General features: G+C 44.9%; 1 protein-coding gene across 2 annotated transcripts in view; it reads right to left on the minus strand.

Annotated features, from left to right (window-relative positions):
• Positions 1 to 11,025: 11,025 nt before the first annotated feature.
• zbtb20 (zinc finger and BTB domain containing 20) overlaps positions 11,026 to 20,073 on the minus strand; it is an 85,046-nt gene continuing 75,998 nt past the window's right edge. For both annotated transcript variants that reach the window (XM_080836906.1, XM_080836907.1), the window contains 3 exons: positions 16,458 to 17,073; positions 14,865 to 15,707; positions 11,026 to 14,475 (listed from right to left, as the gene is read on the minus strand). In XM_080836906.1, the coding sequence (XP_080693032.1) occupies positions 13,772 to 14,475; positions 14,865 to 15,707; positions 16,458 to 17,073 (2,163 nt within the window). In that variant the 3' untranslated portion in view covers positions 11,026 to 13,771. The remainder of the gene's footprint in view (positions 14,476 to 14,864; positions 15,708 to 16,457; positions 17,074 to 20,073) is intronic.

Consider the following 20,073-nt stretch of genomic DNA (forward strand, 5'->3'; position numbering starts at 1 on the left):
CATTTATTTGTTTCCGTTTATAAATACACATCACGATACAAAAAAAAAAAAAAAAAAACAACCAGATAAAAGCAATTTTGGGGTTATATAGTGCAAAGAACATTGATCTCAAGCTGGTTTTCAAATTTTTTTTTCATGGTTTTCATCATTAATTTTACAGATATATATGCTAGCATCTTAACTACGAATAGCTTCACCAAGAGTTACAAAGAGAAGAGAAAAGAGAAGAAGGCACATGAAATGGCTCTCTAGATATATAAAAAAGTCACCACACGCTGGCAAGAGAAACATTACTTATTTTATTACGTGTTCTATTTTTTTTTGTTTTGTAGACAAAAACAAACAACGGCGGAAGGAAAACAAATTCCCTTGATACAAAATATAAAACACACCGTCACATCGACAAAAGTGCCAAGGATTCCGAACTGAAGATCTGAAGAACGCTGCTAATCCTCCCCTCTTAAAAAAAAGCAACACAGACATCTAGAAAGGTTTCAAAATAAAACTGCACATTATTTCGGATACTGGGCTGCTTATTTGCTCGAAACTACATCCAGCAGTTTTTTGTGTAGTTTAGAAATAGTCTATTGATGGATTACCAACAATACAACACAAGGCTATAGATAGCTCTGGTGATGAAAACGTAAGCAGGACAGTGAGCACAGGAGACTGAATACTATCTTCATCTGGAATACAACTTTACCACCATTTCACATTAGTTTTGCCCCCTTTGTCACCCTCATCTTCCTCACAGGCCTGAAAAAAAAGTTTGCACAGAAAGTCTAATTTGGTTAATAACATGTTGGTATTGTAATACCATGTAGTAACGTGTCGCTAAAGGTACTTCAACGTTGATTTGGCTGTGGGGAAAAACGACCACTCCTGAGTGTGAATGAGAAACTCAAGAGTTGCTGAACTTTTGTTTGCTTATTTCAAATTTCCTGTGTGAGTCAGTTGATTATTTCTCCTTCATGACAACATCCAGTGGGGCGTCTCTCATGTTCCCATGTTATGTTGCATGAACTCCACCAGCGCCTAGTTACCAGGGCCTAGTTACCAGCACCTAGTTACCAGGGCCTAGTTACCAAGGCCTAGTTCCCAGCACCTAGTTATCAGGGCTTAGTAACCAGGGCCTGGTAGGGGGGATAATGCCGAAGACGGCATGAGATGCCGCCCCCCCCCCCCCATCTCACAGGGATGTGTGTCAGCACGGGGGTTAGGAAAAGGCAAAACCCTACAAAGGGAGTTTTCGGTTAAACAAAAAAAAAAGAAAGACAACCACAATTTTGAGACAAGGAAAAGACTGATTTTTACTTCTATTACACTCAGAAAAGGCCAATAACAGTAAATAACAACAAAAATAAATACAAACAAAAACACATTCTCCTCAGAGAGCAGTTCCTTCACACAAAATGAAAACATGTAGAACAGGATCATCAGTGCACACTTTATTAACCTTTCATCCCGAATGTGTTTGGTGAATGTGTTCCGACGTTTCTCTAGGTTTCATATTGCTATTCAATAAAAAAATGGAAGATAATCCCTCTCGCCCAATCAATGAGTTCAGGTTATGGGCTGGAGACTTTGTCTTTAGTGCAAATCTCTTGTCTAGTTTGTAAAAGTGGTAGTTCTTTGATTAACAATTTTTGTCATTTTCTGTTTTGTTTGGGAGATATTGTTGCCACCCAAGGTGGTCCATTTAGTTGTTTTTAAACGTTAATTTGTTTAACTCGTAGTGGTTCACGGGATGCATTTGGACAGTGGTTTTATAAAGAATTTTTGCAGGGGTGGTTTTGAAGAACAAGCTATTGTTGATTTTTGAAAAAATAGGATTTTGGAAACATGTACAAATTTTGGACCATCACAATTTTGCCAGATTCATTTAGTTAGATTCTAACATTTTAAAGTGCAAACTAAACATGGTGGAAAAGACCAAAATTGTACCACTCGTCTCTAAAAATCACAGATTATACGGTTGTGAAAAATACTGACAAAATCACGTTTGTTACTTTTGGTCACACAAAGAAGGAACTGTTTCAAAAGATCGTAAAAGGTCGTGACTCGGGAAATAAGGGTTTTACAGGCCAAACTACTCACACACTTCTGGTACACACGCTCTAGCCGCGGGCTCGCCCCAAAGCATCATGGGACGTCACATCACATGTGCTGAGACAGAGGAAGGGGAGGAGTCTCAACAGGAACACAAACAGCTCAAAGGGGTGGCATTACTCTTGCAGGACAACCATCTTGTGGTCATTGGCAAGAAATAAAACAAACAAGCAAAGAAAACAAAAACAAAGTTTCTCTCTCCAAACAATTATGTCCAGTGTTTGTGACCGAAGTCACAGCACAAACCACCTTGTCTACATTAAAATTTCCCCCACGCTCTGAAGTTCAGGGTGTTACACCATATCCTTCTGCCCTGGGCAGCCAATGTCTGCGTTTGCATGTAATCTTCTAACAGTTTCATTTCTTTATCAAATCAGATGACACGGAACAAAAGTGTCATCGGACGACTCACTCCCTTTGGCAAGACAAAGTAAAAAACAGCGCCCCCTAACTGCTGGTGGAAATAAGACAGGAGAGCGATGGTTGCATTGGAAACTTCCTCAGATATTATACGTCACGCTTTCCAAAGGGTCCCACCAGTCGAGCCATACAGCTGCATGCTCAGCTCAGCCAATGAGAGCCCACAGACACGTGGTCAGCTCAGCCAATGAGAGCCTGCAGACACATGCTCAGCTCAGCCAATGAGAGCCCACCGACACATGGTCAGCTCAGCCAATGAGAGCCCACAGACACATGGTCAGGTCAGCCAATGAAAGCCCACCGACACATGGTCAGCTCAGCCAATGAGAGCCCACATACACATGGTCAGCTCAGCCAATGAGAGCCCACAGGCACATGGTCAGCTCAGCCAATGGGAGCCCACAGACACATGGTCAGCTCAGCTAATGAAAGCCCACAGACACGTGGTCAGCTCAGCTAATGAGAGCCCACAGACACGTGGTCAGCTCAGCCAATGAGAGCCCAGACACGTGGTCAGCTCAGCCAATGGGTAGAATGCAAAATAACCCAGGAAATAACGTTCCGTGGACAAAACAGGAAAATGAAAACCAGACAAACTGGAAACACATGCCAAGGACATCTCCACTCTACTCTCCTCCAGGGTCTCGAGCGCAACGACAGGTGGGGGAACCAGATCTAAATATGATTATGGGGAGGCTATTCTTGAACGACACCATTAGCAACCACTTCCTTCCTGTAGGGACGTCCTGTCCCTTGAAACCACACTGGTGTGTGTCCAGCGTTGCCGTGGAAACCAATGCACCCGTGTGGGCCTGCAGGTTAAAGGTTGTGCACCATGCCTCCCCTGGCTGGCTGTTGGGGATCAGAAAGGCAACACAGATTCGGCCTTAAAGCTGAAGTTGAAGCTGCAGAAATGCTGCTGGGATCAACAACCACAGCAATCAGCACTATTCCAGGCAGTGAGAGTCAGGCTGGCGCCTCCAATGGTGGAAAGGTTACTATCTAATTCTTATTTTCTCAATGTGAATACAAGGCTGCAGGTTAGAGGTTAGTGGAGTTTAGAAAAGAAAGTAAAGCATTTTTAGTTTTCAGATTTTTCAAATGCTGCTGGCAGTAATGTTTTACAATAAGGAGTGTAAACATTAATGTCATTTACAAAAATGGTGTTTATTCTTCAATGTGTTCTAGAATACTGCGTGTGCGTGCGTGTTTGTGTGGGTCTGTGTGTGTGTGTGTGTGGGGGGGGGGGGGTTCCACGGGGTATGTGTGTGTGGGAGCTCCCTGGGCACCTGAGTACTGCCTCAACGCCTCTACGTCAGCACCCCTCACCACCCCACCCCACCCCACACAGGCTCCATGGGCTGGCAGGCAGGCAGGCGGAGGGAGGGAGACAGGAGGGGTTAAACGAGTGCAGATGCTGAACTCTCACACCCCTACAGAGCACTCTCCTCTCTGAGCTGCACTGAGACTGGCTTGCATGGAAGAGACTACATATACAAACGTCTACAGACTCCAAACAAGACCTTGACAGAATAAAAAAAAAACACCACAGTTAAGTGAAATTTGCATTAATATATCCTTTCCTTGTATATGCTGACCACTGCTTTACATATAGAATGTAGCCTGTAAAATATGTTTGTATAATATATATTATCGTACAACTGCAAAATAGAATATCATACAACATAATAAAGTGTAATGAAGTAAATAGATGTATTTTTAAACTGTAGTCTTTGGATTATGTTGAGTTAGTAGCCTTTAATGTGTTACATTACTACAATGCAAGCAGTGAATTATTACATATAAACATATCAGTGGAGATACCAAGATGCTAAACACTATGTAATACTCTGTATTAGAAGACAATAGTTCTGAAAATTGCCAGTGGGGTAGATATTTATATGTCAACACTATGTTTAGGACCGGCAGAGATGATAGATTAGTTTACATGTGTTTAGGAAGGAAGGTACAGTATAAGTTTACATGTGTTCAGGTGAGATTTACAGAAAGTCAAATACAGTATAACGTGTGTTCAGGTCTGCTGATTATGGTGAGAAGTCATTATTGCTTGCGCTACTCTTTTGATGAATATAAAAGTGTTTTTGAAGTTAAAAGCAAGTCAATTTATGGCAGTGGAAACCCAGAAAACGACTCTGGATGCTGTAGACTGGTCACTAAGCACCAAGGCGCGCTGGACTGGTCACTAAGCAACAGGATGCTATAGACTGGTCACTAAACACCAAGACGCGCTGGACTGGTCACTAAGCAACAGAATGCTGTAGACTGGTCACTAAGCACCAGGATGCTTTAGACTGATCACTAAGCACCAGGATGCTGTAGACTGGTCACTAAGCAACAGGATGCTGTAGACTGGTCACTAGGCACCAGGTACTCTCGACTGGTCACTAAGCAACAGGATGCTGTAGACTGGTCACTAAGCACCAGGATGCTTTAGACTGGTCACTAAGCACCAGGATGCTCTCGACTGGTCACTAAGAGTCAGCTGGCTGGGTGTCAGGGCACAAATGGTTTTTTTCAGAGATTAGACAAAGCTAAAGTTCTGGCTGCTGTTAATACTAAGGGGGTCTCGTCTCAGTGTCTGTGTCAGTGTCGGTGTTGTGGTATGGTGTGAGCTGCTACAGGGTGGGGGGTGGGGCACATTGCTGTGCTTCTCGTAGGCACTTGGTCAGAGACTGGGTTTGGGAAACAAGTCCAAGGGTTTCAGAAGTCATTTCATGCACAAGTTCAAACTCAGGGTTTCAGAAGTCCTTTCATGCACTAGCTCAACTCCAGCTTCTGCTGTTCTGCTCTACTCTACAGAGAATCTTCTAGAAGGAGAAAAGGACCAAACAAACTGGTGGAATGCCCAGAATTCTGGGATTGACCAACTTCTTCTCTTTCTCATACTGTTGTCCTGAAGAGTTGCATAAAGTTGGACTTTCAGGGCGTGGCCAAACTAACATCCTTGGACATTACATCACAGTTTCACATCAAGAAGCACTGCAGCAATACTTTCCCATGACGGACCATTTCTACACGTCACATTTGGTCACAGAACAAATTCTATTCTATTAGAGTTTAAGAAGGGCCCTATGGGACAGGTCTGTGGACCTCTCTCTGATGATGTCACAGGTCTGTGGAACTCTCTCTGATGATGTCACAGTGGTTCACTCTAAGGTCGTCTAAAGGTCTTCTGACTAGCATGCTTGAGCTCCACACAGGAGCTGGACTAAGGAGCCGTGTAAGAGGCCAACTTAAAGAAGTTAACATACGCAGGGGGACACCCGCCACACATCACAACATTAAGGCATTCTAGCTCAGGATGTGACCTCTGACCTCTTTAACTAAACAACACTGGGCTCAAGGGACTCAAACAGGAATGCTGTCAGTGGTGCGCCTTAGTTAGGCTGTGGATTTGGTTTTAGGCAAATCTTGAAGCCAGGGGTATAGTACAGATCATACAAACACAAAGGTGAGAGTGTGCGTATGTGTGTGTGTGTGTGTGTGTGTGTGTGTGTGTGTGTGTGTGTGTGTGTGTGTGTGTGTGTGTGTGTGCGTGTGTTGTGTGTATGTGAGTGTGTGTGTGTGTGTGTGTGTGTGTGTGTGTGTGTGTGTGTGTGTGTGTGTGTGTGTGTGTGTGTGTGTGTGTGTGTGTGTGTGTGTGTGTGTGTGTGTGAGTGTGTGTGTGTGTGTGAGAGTCACTGAATGATAGACTAACTGACAGACTGACTGACTGACTGACTGACTGACTGACACCCACTGGCCATGTCAACTGAAAACATCCAAGAGAACCAAAGCATCTTTCAAACAAACCAGGAGATAAATCTACAAACAATGGGATGCAACGACACACCAGAGAGGAGAACTGACACTAGAAAACCCAACACACACAACCAACAGAATGAGGACCTATAACCCAACACACACACACACAACAGAGTGAGGACCTACAACCTAACCCAACACACACACACACACACACACAACAGAGTGAGGACCTACAACCTAACCCAATACACACACACACACACACACACACACACACACCCACACACACACCCACACAACAGAGTGAGGACCTACAACCTAACCCAACACACACACACACACACACACACAACAAAGTGAGGACCTACAACCTAACCCAACCCAACACACACACACACACACACACACCCACCCAACAAAGTAAGGACCTACGACCCAACCCAGCCCAACCCACACACATGCAGAAAGGAACCTTCTGAATACCAAACAGAAACAAGCTGTACATTTCTGACTTTTTTGTGGTCATTTTGATGTCTTTTTTCTATTTCCCCACACCAGACAAACACCATGATTTATAATCACCCAGGGTATGGGCCTCCCTTTCCCCACACATGCCAACAACTGGAAGCCTTGCTGTAGGTGGGACAGAGGGTACTAAAGGCGACTAGATAGGATGGAAGCCTTGCTGCAGGTGGGACAGAGGATACTAAAGGCGACTAGATAGGATGGAAGCCTTGCTGCAGGTGGGACAGAAGATACTAAGGCTCCTATACTAGATAGGATGGAAGCCTTGCTGCAGGTGGGACAGGAGATACTAAGGCGACTAGATAGGATGGAAGCCTTGCTGCAGGTGGGACACAAGGGGACTAGTTAGGATACCAAATGCTGGACATGAGCGGTGAGTCTGCAACAGGCGAGACAGGAGTGAAGCTTCAGAACGCCATGACAACAAATGACACAAATTTAAGACAAATCATGTGGCATGTCAAGTCTTCCCTTCCTGTCTTTAGAGATGAAAATGTTAAGTTCCAAGAGAATCTAAGAGAATCTTCAGGACTGTCTCAAACCCCCCACGTTATCTCATCATCTCATTCATCCACACAGAGAGAACAACATACACACACTGACACAACATTCAATGTGTCCTTCAGACCAGAACACTCCAACCATGACACCTGCTAGACTGGACACAACATCCTTACGGTGGTCATTATTTAACCCTACACAAATATCTCGTCTAACGTAAAACTTAACGTTAGCTAACGGGACAGCAATGAAGCACCTCTTCAACCAAATAGTGCATTTATTGGAATTAGAATTAAGGCAGGTGTGTGTGTCTGTGTGTGTGTGTGTGTGTGAGTGTGAGAGAGAGAGAGAGCAAGAGAAGTTGTGTGTGAATATATACATGCACAGTGAAGGATAACACTTCCGAGAGTCTTTCTGTATAGGGGATAGATGGTGGCCCTTCAACATCAGATCTCTATGGAAACCAGGCTCTATGACATCAGATCTCTATGGAAACCAGGCTCTATGACATCAGATCTCTATGGAAACCAGGGTCACACTGAGCATGGCTGCTGTAGTCAACACCAGTTTACTGAAATGTGGACATTGGTATTTTCAGATGAGTTGTTTGAATGTTTTGGAGAGCCCCAGAAACATATCGCCCCTCTGTTTGGGCTGCGTTTGGGCTGCGAAGTGTTTAAGTACATTTAGCTGTGATCAAAATTGCACTCTCAACTTACTCTAAAACATTTCAATCAGTTGTCATCAATGCTAATTTGAGGGGCCCTGACACAGTAGGATGTGTTGAAGGAGGAGGGGCTTGATAAGGTGTATATAACTGTGGAACGGGAAGGAGGAGGGGCTTGATGAGGTGTGTATACCTGTGGAATGGGAAGGAGGAGGGGCTTGATGAGGTGTGTATACCTGTGGAATGGGGACTGCAATAGTGCTCTCTATGGCGGCAGTAGTTTGGAAGCACCATCAATAGCTTTGGGTTTAGAACTCAAACAGAAGGACAACACTTGGGACCAGCTCAGAACCAGCATCAATAGCTTTGGGTTTAGAACTCAAACAGAAGGACAACAATTGGGACCAGCTCAGAAGCAGATCAGAACCTGCTCTTCTAGTAAGAACTAGCTCTTCCGGTCATTTACAGCAACACATATTCACAGAGATAATACACTTATGGGGGTTCTAATTGTAACTAGTTGAGCAATTTGTTATCTTAGTCTGCATTGTAATTGTGTGTAATGTCATGTTATTTGACATTGGGTTAGAATGAACCCACCAAAATGTGTGTGTGTGTGTGTGTGGGGGGGGGGCAAGAGAAGTGACAAATCCTAGTAAAAATATAAAAGACGAACATCAGCAACGCAAGAGGCAAATCAGTAGAAGAAAGGGTAACATAACAAAATGAACAACAAGCTCTTAAAAACAGAACTAAACTGCTTCAAAATATTGAAATAAATGAAATAAAAAGCATAAACACCTCTCTCCACCTCCCCCTATTCACGCACCAAAATTCACTTGAAAACCGCCAACCCAAAAACAACAAACAAATAGAAAATATATATTTGCAATTATTCATCTCTAAAAACTATAATCTATTTCGGTGCATTTTATCATCATAAAATGCATTGTGATGATAATTAATAAGAAGTAATCACAATTATTAATAAAACAGTAAATAGTGCACTTCGTGGGGTATTACATTTATCGAAAAAACAGTGCAATGTAGATGCAACATTTTTTTCCCGCATAAATATGCAACAGCGCCTCCTGTTGAACAGGAGGAAAGGTGACAGCCACAGTTCTGTTTCGTGTTTCTAGATTTCCATCCATTCAAAAACAATATTCCTTTATATGAATGACTACAGAACTGGAAATAAACAAAATATGACAGAAATGACAAAATCACTTATTCACTGTTTCACACAGAAAAACTAAAAGGGTACAAAGCAGAAAAACAATGTGAACACTAAAAACAATTCAACACATTTTCATGTTTTTTTTTTTTTTTTACATTTATAAAACAAAAGCACAGGCAACATTTAGGAAGTGAACATGTGCAAATAAAAAGAGAAAAAAAATGCAAAAAGGTAGCATCTCTCTCTGCCCTATCTCTAGCTCTCCCCGTCCACCTCTCGTCGCTTTCTGCTTTTTATTATTTATTGATGCTTTTGGAGAAGAAACAAGTTCACTTTGTTGGTCTATTGTTATGGTTTTGGAGATCTTATGGATTTCAGAAGCCACATTGGTTACAGTAGCAAAACGCCTGAACGTATTTATAACACGCGCCTGCAGGGGGGGCGGGGCCTGGTAGCATGATTGACAGATCAATCAACCAATCGCCCCATCCCCTCCCAGAGAAGACAGCTGATTGTGTCGGGTCACAAAGGGGGTGACAGCAGCGACCCAGGGGCTCGGGCCAATCCATTGGCGTCATGACGATTAAGCTTAACATACATCTCTCGGCTAGTTTTGCTGAAACTGCAAATAGGAATGTATGAAACCGCTGAAGGTGCAATTCACAACTATATCAACTCTATCGCAGCATACTGATAAAGCTCGGACAAGACTGGACCAAGATGTTAGGAGTGCACTGCGCCAGGCTAACCTTAGGCTTGAGTTTTAAAATACAAAAAATTAACTTCCTGGGTATCAGCAAGCATGCAAGGATGGGTTTAGAGAGCGTTCTTTTAAAGAGCGTTCTTTTAGAGAGCGTTCTTTTAGAGAGCGTTCCTTTAGAGAGCGTTCTTTTAGAGAGCGTTCCTTTAGAGAGCTTCCATGAAGTCCCGCCCCTTTAGGAGCCAAACTACTAAACATGCCACAACCCGGCCAGGCCTGGCCCTGCACTGATTGGCTAACACTGGTGTATTTCCTGAAGTTGGTCTTTAAATTGCATATCTGACATTTTGTTTAGCTGTTGGTATTTTGTATGTGGGGTTGCTTTGAATGTTTGAAAGGAGTTCATCCCTGCGCTTCCTCTCACTGGCAGAGCAGAGGCACCAGGGTTTATCCCTAACCCTAACCCAGGGCTCACTCAGAAGGGCTCTTATCTCTGCTGATGTTTCTGATGGCATGCTGATCAATGTGGGGGGAGTGTGTTGTGTTGTGTGTGTATGTTAGTGTGTTAGTGTTAGTGTGTGTGTGTGTGTGTGTGTGTGTGTGTGTGTGTGTGTGTGTGTGTGTGTGTTGTGTGTGTGTTGTGTGTGTGTGTGTGTGTGTGTGTGTGTGTTGTGTTGGGTCTGTGTAAGCCCATGGCAAGCAGTTTAAAGAGGAAGAAATGAGTAAGTAGTGCATTTGTTAAAGAAGAGTTAACCCAGCACAGCCTTGTCCAGGCACCTCTCACACACACACACACACACACACACACACACACACACACACACACACACACACACACACACACACACACACACACACACACACACACACACACTCACACACACAACCCAGCGCAGCCTCGTCCAGGCACCTCTCTCACACACACACAGACACAACCCAGCGCAGCCTCGTCCAGGCATCTCTCACATAGTGACGTAAACAGACAGGAGTCTCCCCACATCTCGGCCTAGAGGGGGATGGGGGGTGGGATAGTGCCCCTGCCTAACCCCCCGCCACCCCCCCCCCCCCCCCCCCCCCTCTTTCTCTACCCCCCCCCCCCCCCTTGACCCGCTGGCAACCCCCCCCCCCCCCCACACACACTCTCTCTCGCTGGTTATTAGGCAAGAAAGGGATTATTTCTCAGGATTCACATTCAACTACAACAAATCAAAATTAGACATAAAATGAAGATTTTTTTGGTCAAATCTACAGACACATAAACAGAAAAAGAAATAAGCGAGTTCTCAGCGGTTGACAGGGTAAAGTCTCACAGGGGTTGGCTGTCCATTTGTTGAATCATTTACCGGCTGATGTCATTTAACACTTCCTTTGTGGTTGTATTGAAACCATAAGGGTGTGAATAAGCCCTGTTAGGGTTAGGAGTAGGATGTGAATAAGCCCTGTTAGGGCTAGGAGTAGGGTGTGAATAAGTGGTGGCAGTGGGATCTAGATGGATAAACAGCTCTACCATAAAGGATTACAGGTTCTTAAAAACTCACCATCAATTCAGTCCTCATGCCACTTCACCTTCCCCTTTCACACATTTGATTTTGATAGACAGTCCATATTTAATGACTCTTACTTTGATAGAGTCCATATTTAATGACTTTTACTTTGATAGACAGTCCATATTTAATGACTCTTGCTTTGATAGACAGTCCACATTGAATGACTCTTACTTTGATAGACAGTCCATATTTAATGGCTCTTTCAGGACAACCAGCCTCTGTGTTGACTTTTATATTTTGTGTTTTAATTAAAAAATTATTATGTTGGAGAATTTGGATAACAGAAAAAATAGCTTGTTGAGAAGGAGTTGTGTTTACATAAAACAGAACGAGTGCAAATATTTTGTGGTCAACTGCTTTACTAAGTGCAAAACAAAAAAGCTCACTTTTGATCAAGTTATTTTGGGACAAAAGGCAAACAAATGTTTTTCCAAAAGGTGCTAGGCATGGATACGAGCAGGCCATAGCTCAGCTCTACACTTCATCTGAATATTTTCTTAATTATGAAACGAGCCATTATGATCAAACTCTTCATCATATGAACACAAATCTCAAAAATGTACATTTTCCACGTTTCTTGGTTAACATTGGAGAATGTTTCAGTTTGTGCATCTGTGTCATTTCAGTGGAAGAGGTCTTTTGAAACAGTCGTGTTGTTTTTTTTGTTTTGTTTTTGCACTGAGGGATTATTGTGGCAGTGTGATGCAGGTGTCCAAGTCAAACCAATTAAACAGAAGTACTTTAAAGCGTATAGAATAAGGTTCTTTAAAGCGTATAGAATTGTTTTCCACTAACTTTTTTTTGCTCTGGATATTTATAAAAACAAGCACAGACTGCGGAAAGAGTTGACCTTCAGGCTTTTGTGATATAAAATGTACTTAATCATTGGTAAGATCAGCATCCACAATGATGGGAAAATTGTAAATGAATTTGAAATTAAAACTTAAACACAAAATGAAATATTTCATGAAAGCATAATTCTTTTTCGTAATTTTCTGTAGTTTTCTAACATCTAACAAACACAAGCCGAATTGTACCACTTGTTTTTAAAAATGACAATTATAATTGTCATAACAACAGCTGCAACATTGCTTTCCATCTTCCCACATATCTCGACCAATAAATAACAGCAACTACTATCATTATCGTAACAACAATAATCGTCATTAATCACAAACCCAGTGTTGACAATTCTCACGTTTACAATCCCCACACAGATGAAAAAATGAACAAGGCATATCTGTGTCTCAATTTTTTCTACTTTTTTTTTTTTTTAATTTCTTTGTGTCATCGCAAAAAGTAATAAAAAATTGTGTCGACATGTATTGATACCACAGTAATTATTGAACGCTTATCAGCTGTTCAAAGTTCGGTCTACAACTAAACATTTGCAGGCAGCTAATTCCAAATGTTCGTATTGTATTCTTAGCTATTCCGTTTTCGTTTCTACACTGTGAAATGTTTAAACGGCAATGTTTTGGGAATATTGTATTGTACAATACTTACAATACTATGATACTAGACCATGTGTGAAACTGTTATTTTGTGTGTGGGCACATTCACAAGTGCTGGTTGCTAGGTAACTCCAAATGCACTTGTGACGTTGCACTAAGAGTGCTTGCTTGAGGGCATGACAGAACTGGCTTGGTATATGTGTGTTTTGTATCTTAGGTTTTTCTTTTTTTCCCGCCAGATTCTGGTAGTGTTTAACACATAACGAAATCGGCAATGCACATAGGACTTATTTTTAAGCTCAGTCAGAGCATTAACAAATATTTACCTTTTTTTATCAGTTTATTTAGAGGCCGCCTAGTAACTATTGCGACTACAGATCCAGCCAGTGGATTGGTCAGCCAACGTTACTGTTTACAGCCTTTAAGGCAACAATGAAGGAATTCTTAACACCAAAAAATTATAATATTGTAAAGAGAACAAGAACACATAAACATTGTTTTTCTGGGAAACATCGTAAGATAAAGACAAAATATTTCAAAAATGTGCCAGTAGTAGCATACATGTGCTAACAACATATATATATTCAATCATTGCCTTCAAAAAGATCACTTAAGACAATAAAAAAAAGATAAAAAGAAAATAAAAAAAATCTAGTGCCATTTTAGTTATGTTTTTATATCCTCCATTCATTTTTTTCATCTTCTCCACTCATCCCAAACTGAAGTTAATTTCTTTGATTTCTGTTTCCGGGTTTGAATAGTTGTTTCCTGTGAGCTTATGATGTCATAACGGGTCGTGTGAGAATCCTCTTGCTGTTGCCGTGACGATGGGCTTGCTGCTGAGTCGTGTAGATGCGTGGATCTGATTGGTTGTCTGCTTGGCTGGTGAGACGTGATGCATTAGCCGTCGGTCACGTGCATGCGCATGTGCTCGTTGAACATCTCCATCTGGTCGAACTTGGCGGGACAGACGGAGCACACGTAGGTGGTAGACTCCAGGTGGGAGGAGCCTCCTTCAGAGACCATGCCTACCGCTGCCCCTCCTCCCATGGACACGCCCCCTCCCCCTCCCGTTGGAACGGCGAGTGGCTCAACCCCCGGGTCGGGGAGGGTCATGGGCACGGAGGAGGCCCCTCCCACAGCCGCCGCAGTCCCTGCTGCTGCCCCGCCAACGTTAGGCCTGCCCATCCCCGTGGCTCCTCCCACCACACTTACATTCCCACCTCCTCCGGCTCCGCCCATTCCCCCTACTCCGATTACGCCCACGCTGGCCCCTCCCATGCCCCCCACCCCCCCAGCCGTGATGCCGCTGCTGACGCTGCTGACGCTGCTGACGTTGATGCCCACGCCGCTGGCATGCAGGGCCATGTGGCGCTCCAGCAGGGTCTTGTGGGAGAACTTCTTCTTGCAGACGTAGCACTCGTAGGACTTCTCCCCGCGGTGCAGGCGCATGTGGACGTTTAGGGAGCTCTTCTGCGTGAAGCGCTTGTTGCAGATGGAGCACTGGTAGGCGCGCACGCCTGTGTGAGTCACCATGTGCTTGATCAGGTAGTCTTTCAGGGAGAAGGACCTCCAGCAGATGGAGCACTGGTGTGGCTTCTCACCTAGAGCCCCGGAGACAGACACAGGAAGAGAATCACATCATCATCACATCACAGCCAATCACATCACAGCCAATCACTTCACAGCCAATCACATCCCAGCCAATCACATCACAGCCAATCACTTCACAGCCAATCACATCACAGCCAATCACATCACATCATCACATCACAGCCAATCACATCACAGCCAATCATATCACAGCCAATCACATCACAGCCAATCACCTCATCACAGCCAATCACATCACAGCCAATCACCTCATTACTTCACAGCGGAATAAAACGTTTACCGCCAAGCAGAACTTCGTCAAGTACATGCACACACACACACACACACACACACACACAGTCCAGGACTCCTAGAGCAGCTGGTTCAGACAGGCACTCACCTGTGTGCACAAACATGTGCTTGACGAAGTTCTGCTTGGCGGTGAATGTCTTACTGCAGAGAGTGCACTCGTACGGCTTCTTCTCCCCCTGCTGCCCGCCAACCCCCCCGGCCCCCCCTGCCTGGCACCCCCCCCCAGAGTACGGGGACAGACCGGACGGCCCGTGGGAGCTGGGGGGGGTCGGAGGCACGGATACAAACCCCCCTGCCCCCCCAGCAGACCCCCCCATGGCCTGGGGAAGACTGAAGAGAAAGGGCTTGTTGGCGCCGGAGGGCGGGCTGGCGAAGATGGCGGGGACGTAGGCGTTGCCCGCGGTGCCCATGACCTGGGTGTTGCTGGTGAGGGTGAGGGGCAGACGCAGGCCGCCCGCGGGGCTTTCGCAGGCCTGCCGCAGGTACAGCTGGGCGGAGGGCAGCGACGAGCCAGGCGACTGCGGGATCAGCGTCTCCACGGGACTGGTGCCGGACACCAGGGATCCCGAACCGGGAACGATGTCTGACTCATGGAGCGTCCGCTCCGGGGACGAATCACTGACCTCGATACGAGCCACAGAGAGGGAGGAGGGCGGGGCGTGGTGGTGTGACATGCTGACCACGCCCCCTCCAGCTTCAGCGTCTGATGTGGTTTCCTCCCGGCTCCCAAACAGGAAGTGATGGTGCTGATGGTGGTGGTCGGCGGAGTCGGGCTCGGTGCCCACGGAGGAGCTGACGCCCGAGTCGAAGCTCTCGCCCTTGGGCTCACTCTCGGAGCCCTCGTCCCCCCCGGCCAGACCCCCCCCCCCAGAGGAGGTGTAGGACAGGTAGCTGCTGTAGTCGTCCTCCGCCTCCTGCTTGATGTGCAGCCCTGATGGAGAGACAAGGAGCTCAGCATGGGGAAGCACACACACACACACACACACACACACACACACACACACACACACACACACTCCTGCTTGATGTGCAGCCCTGATGGAGAGAGGAGGAGCTCAGCATGGGGAAACACACACACACACACAGTCACACACACACACACCTCCTGCTTGATGTGCAGCCCTGATGGGAGAGACAAGGAGCTCAGCATGGGGAAACAAACACACACACACACACACACACACGCACACCACATACACACACACACACCTCCTGCTTGATGTGCAGCCCTGATGGGAGAGACAAGGAGCTCAGCATGGGGAAACAAACACACACACACACACACACACGCACACCACATACACACACACACACCTCCTGCTTGATGTGCAGCCCTGATGGAGAGACAAGGAGCTCAGCATGGGGAAGCAGACACACACACACACACACACACACACACACACACACACACACACACACACACACACACACACACATACACACCTCCTGCTTGATGTGCAGCCCTGATGGAGAGAGGAGCTCAGCATAGGGAAACACACACACACACATTCACACACACACACACACACACACACCCACACCTCCTGCTTGATGTGCAGCCCTGATGGGAGAGACAAGGAGCTCAGCATGGGGAAACACACACACACACACATACACACATACACAGAGACACGCACACACACACACACACACACACACACACACACACACACACACTCACCTCCTGGGTGTAGCCTGACGGGGCGCGGCTGCTTGCGGCAGTGTCCGGAGCTCTCGGGCGTGGTGCTGAGGTACCTCTCCACGGCCTGCTGGGATCTCTCGTGGATGCGGGCGATCCAGGCGGGCTCCGGACCCTGGGTCTGGCCCTGGTTGCCAGCGGCGCCGGAGTGCAGGTAGCCCTGGTGGTGTCCGGCGGCGTCCTTGCCATTGTGGACGCCCAGGCCGCTGTAGAGCGAGGTGTAGACCCTCTCCAGGCCGTGCTGCTGCTGCTGGGCCGCCGCGCTGGCCGCCATCATGTAGCCGCTCTCTGCGTCGCTGCTGGGGCCCGAGGTGCCCGACTCAGGGGTGCCACGCGGGGTGGTCTCCTGGCACGAGTCGCCGCCCCCGCCGCCGTGGGTGCCGGAGCCGAACCCGCCCGGGGTCCCTGCCATGATGCGCGTGCACTCGTCGATGACGCGCTTGATCTGCAGGATGCTGGCGGCCGTGAGGATCTGCAGCGCCTCTGATTGGGCGACACGCAGCACGCCGCTGTACATGAAGTCAATGAGCTTCTGCACCGACTGCACCGACACCACCGCCGGGATCTCAATGTCACTGTAGCCCAGGAGCAGCTTGTCCTGTGGGACACACACACACACACATATATGCAACCACATAACATCTAAATATACGTACTTCAATGTCAGTGTCACACTGTCACTGTGTCTGTGTGTATGTATTTGTGTGTGTGTGTGTGTGTGTTATAACTAGGGATGGGTATCGTTTAGGTTTTAGTTCGGTACCGGTGCTTAACCGATACTTTTAAAACGATACCGGTGCCTAAACGGTGCCTGAACCGATATATATATATTTTTTTTTTATAAATAGCACCAAACAATTGACGACTTTTAAGAAATATACAATATTTTTTACAATATATTAACTGTTTAAGGTATAATTATAACTATAAATAAATACAAAACACTAGGCTTCAAACTACAGCATCAAACCTTTTAACTTCAAACTATGAACAACTATACGTAATGCAAAGCGTTACAAAATATGACCGCTGAACTGTTCATAGGTATTGGCACAGAATGAGTCATAGTTGCCAGTGTTTTTGTGTGTTTTTATGTGTTTTGTGTGTGTATGACTTGTTTATTTCACGATATGAAAAGGCGTAATAATCCAGGAAATTCTTTCAACAGAAATAAATCACATTTTGTTATACAGTGGGGAAAATAAGTATTTGAACCCCTGGCGATTTCACAAGTTTGGCCACCTGCAAAGAAATGTGTGATCTTTAATTGTAATGGTAGGTGTATATTGACAGTGAGAAACAGAATATCAACAAAAAAATCCAGAAAAATGCATTTTATAACATTTATGACTTTATTATTTCAAAACTGACTGACAAAAATGACTTAGTTCTTGGTGGAATAACCCTTGTAGGCAAGCACAGACGTCAGACGTTTCTTGTAGTTGGTCACCAGGTTTACACACATCTCAGGAGGGATTTTGGTCCACTCCTCTTTGCAGATCCTCTCCAAATCTTTAAGGTTGCGTTTTCAATGGGAGGGAATGAGGAAATGAGGTTCAAGCCCAATATTCCACGTTTCATGGCCCCATCCATAGTCCCCTTGATGCGGTGGAGTCGTCCTGTACCCTTGGCAGAGAAACAGCCCCAAAGCATAATGTTTCCACCTCCATGGTTGATGGTGGGTATGATGTACTCTTGGGGTCATATTCAGCTTTCCCCCCCCTGTCAAACACGGCAAGTCGAGTTGATGCCAAAAAGCATGATTTTGGTATCATCTGACCACATTCTGTCTCCCAATCCTCGTTAGAATCATTCAAGTGTGCAATGACAAACTTCAGATGGCCCTGTACATGCGCTTCCTTGAGCAGGGGGACCTTGCGAGTGCTGCGGTACTTCAAAAAATGACGGTGTGTGTGGTGTGTTTCCAATGGTTTTCTTGGTGACTGTGGTCCCAGCTGCCTTGAGATCATTCACAAGCTCCCCCTGTGTAGTTCTGGGGTTATTCTGCACCTTTCAAATGATCACTGATACCGCTCAAAGGGATATCTTGCATGGAGCCCCAGACCTAGAGCGATTAACATTTGTTTGGTGTTGCTTCCATTTACGAATAATCGCACCAATAGTCGTCTGCTTTTCACCAAGCTGCTTGCCAATGGTTTTGTAGCACATTCCAGCCTTGTGCAGGTCTACAATCTTATCTCTGACGTCCTTGGACAACTCTTTGGTCTTGCCCATGGTGGTGAGGTTGAAGGTGTGATTATGATTCTTTGGACAGGTTTCTTTTATAAACATCACCAGTTGAGATCAGGTGTACCTTGTTAGACCTAATGAGGACTAATCTGTGTGCTTCTTGGGCATATAACTGGTCATTTTGAGCCAGAATTCTTGCTGTTAGCTTGGGGGTTCAAATACTAATTTTTTGCATCAAATGCAAATAAAGTCATAAATGTTATAAAATGCAGTTTTCTGATTTTTTGTTGTTGATATTCTGTTTCTCACTGTTAAAATACACCTACCAATACAATTCTAGATCACACATTTCTTTGCAAGTGGCCAAACTTGCGAAATTGGTAGGGGTTCAAATACTTATTTTCCCCACTGTATGTCAATGAATATGTGCAGAGTGTTGTTTCTGTGTGTGCCTGTATGTGTTTGTTATGTGTGTGCAGGGCCATAATATATTGCAACCATTTCACTCGCATTAGCTAGTAAATATTTCGGCATGAGAACGAGGAAAACAATGAAAACGCACATGTGAAATGACTTCTCAGCCCACAAATGAGGAGAAAACCAGCAGACTTATGCTAATATTCCACACAAAAAAAAAAAACTTAACAAAGTTCTACAATGTATCAATGTGGCCGATAAAGCATTAACTTTCAGTCAGATTTAAATCGCCATTCAATAGGCAGCTTGCGCATTAACTAATGTTTGTATTTCATATTAGCATTATTTACACACACAACAGGTAAGATACAATTGGCAGCTGCTGGCTTGTGATAAACGCGTGTTATGTGAAAATGCACTCGTGAATATTAATTCTTTCATAAGATGTTGCATATAGTCACCCTGAGGATTCCTAACCTTTCCAATTATAATAACATCAGCTAGATAACTAGCTATCATTTCACGCTAATTAAACTCTTATATCATTTAAGGTTAAGGTTATTAGCTAGCATAGCAACAAGATAACCAAATACACCAGGAGACAAAACGTTATCTACAATTTAAGTTTAATTTCTCAAAATCAGCCTTGTTCGCTTGGAATGCGAGTACTTCATCGAGTTATCATATGCCCCCTTGTTTGAAGCATACCTTTTAGCTCCGGCATTGATCTCCCTTTATTGATCACCGTAAGTTTTGATTGAAAGTCCAGTTTTGAGAAATGTTTCCATTTTTGAGATCAAGCATATACCCGACCGGTTGGCTCTCGCACGCTCCCGTCAGTGAGGGAGAGGTACTGCTTGCCTAACAGTTGTTTCTTTCGCTGTGGTTTTAGACATAGACCGAAATATGTCAATGGTTTCAGACATATATATATGTCTTTGTTTTTTTATGTCAGATCAGCAAGACTATAGATTCTGCATAACTGAGCGTC

The sequence above is a fragment of the Sprattus sprattus genome, assembly GCF_963457725.1.
Source record: "Sprattus sprattus genome assembly, chromosome: 1".
NCBI lineage: Eukaryota > Metazoa > Chordata > Actinopteri > Clupeiformes > Clupeidae > Sprattus > Sprattus sprattus.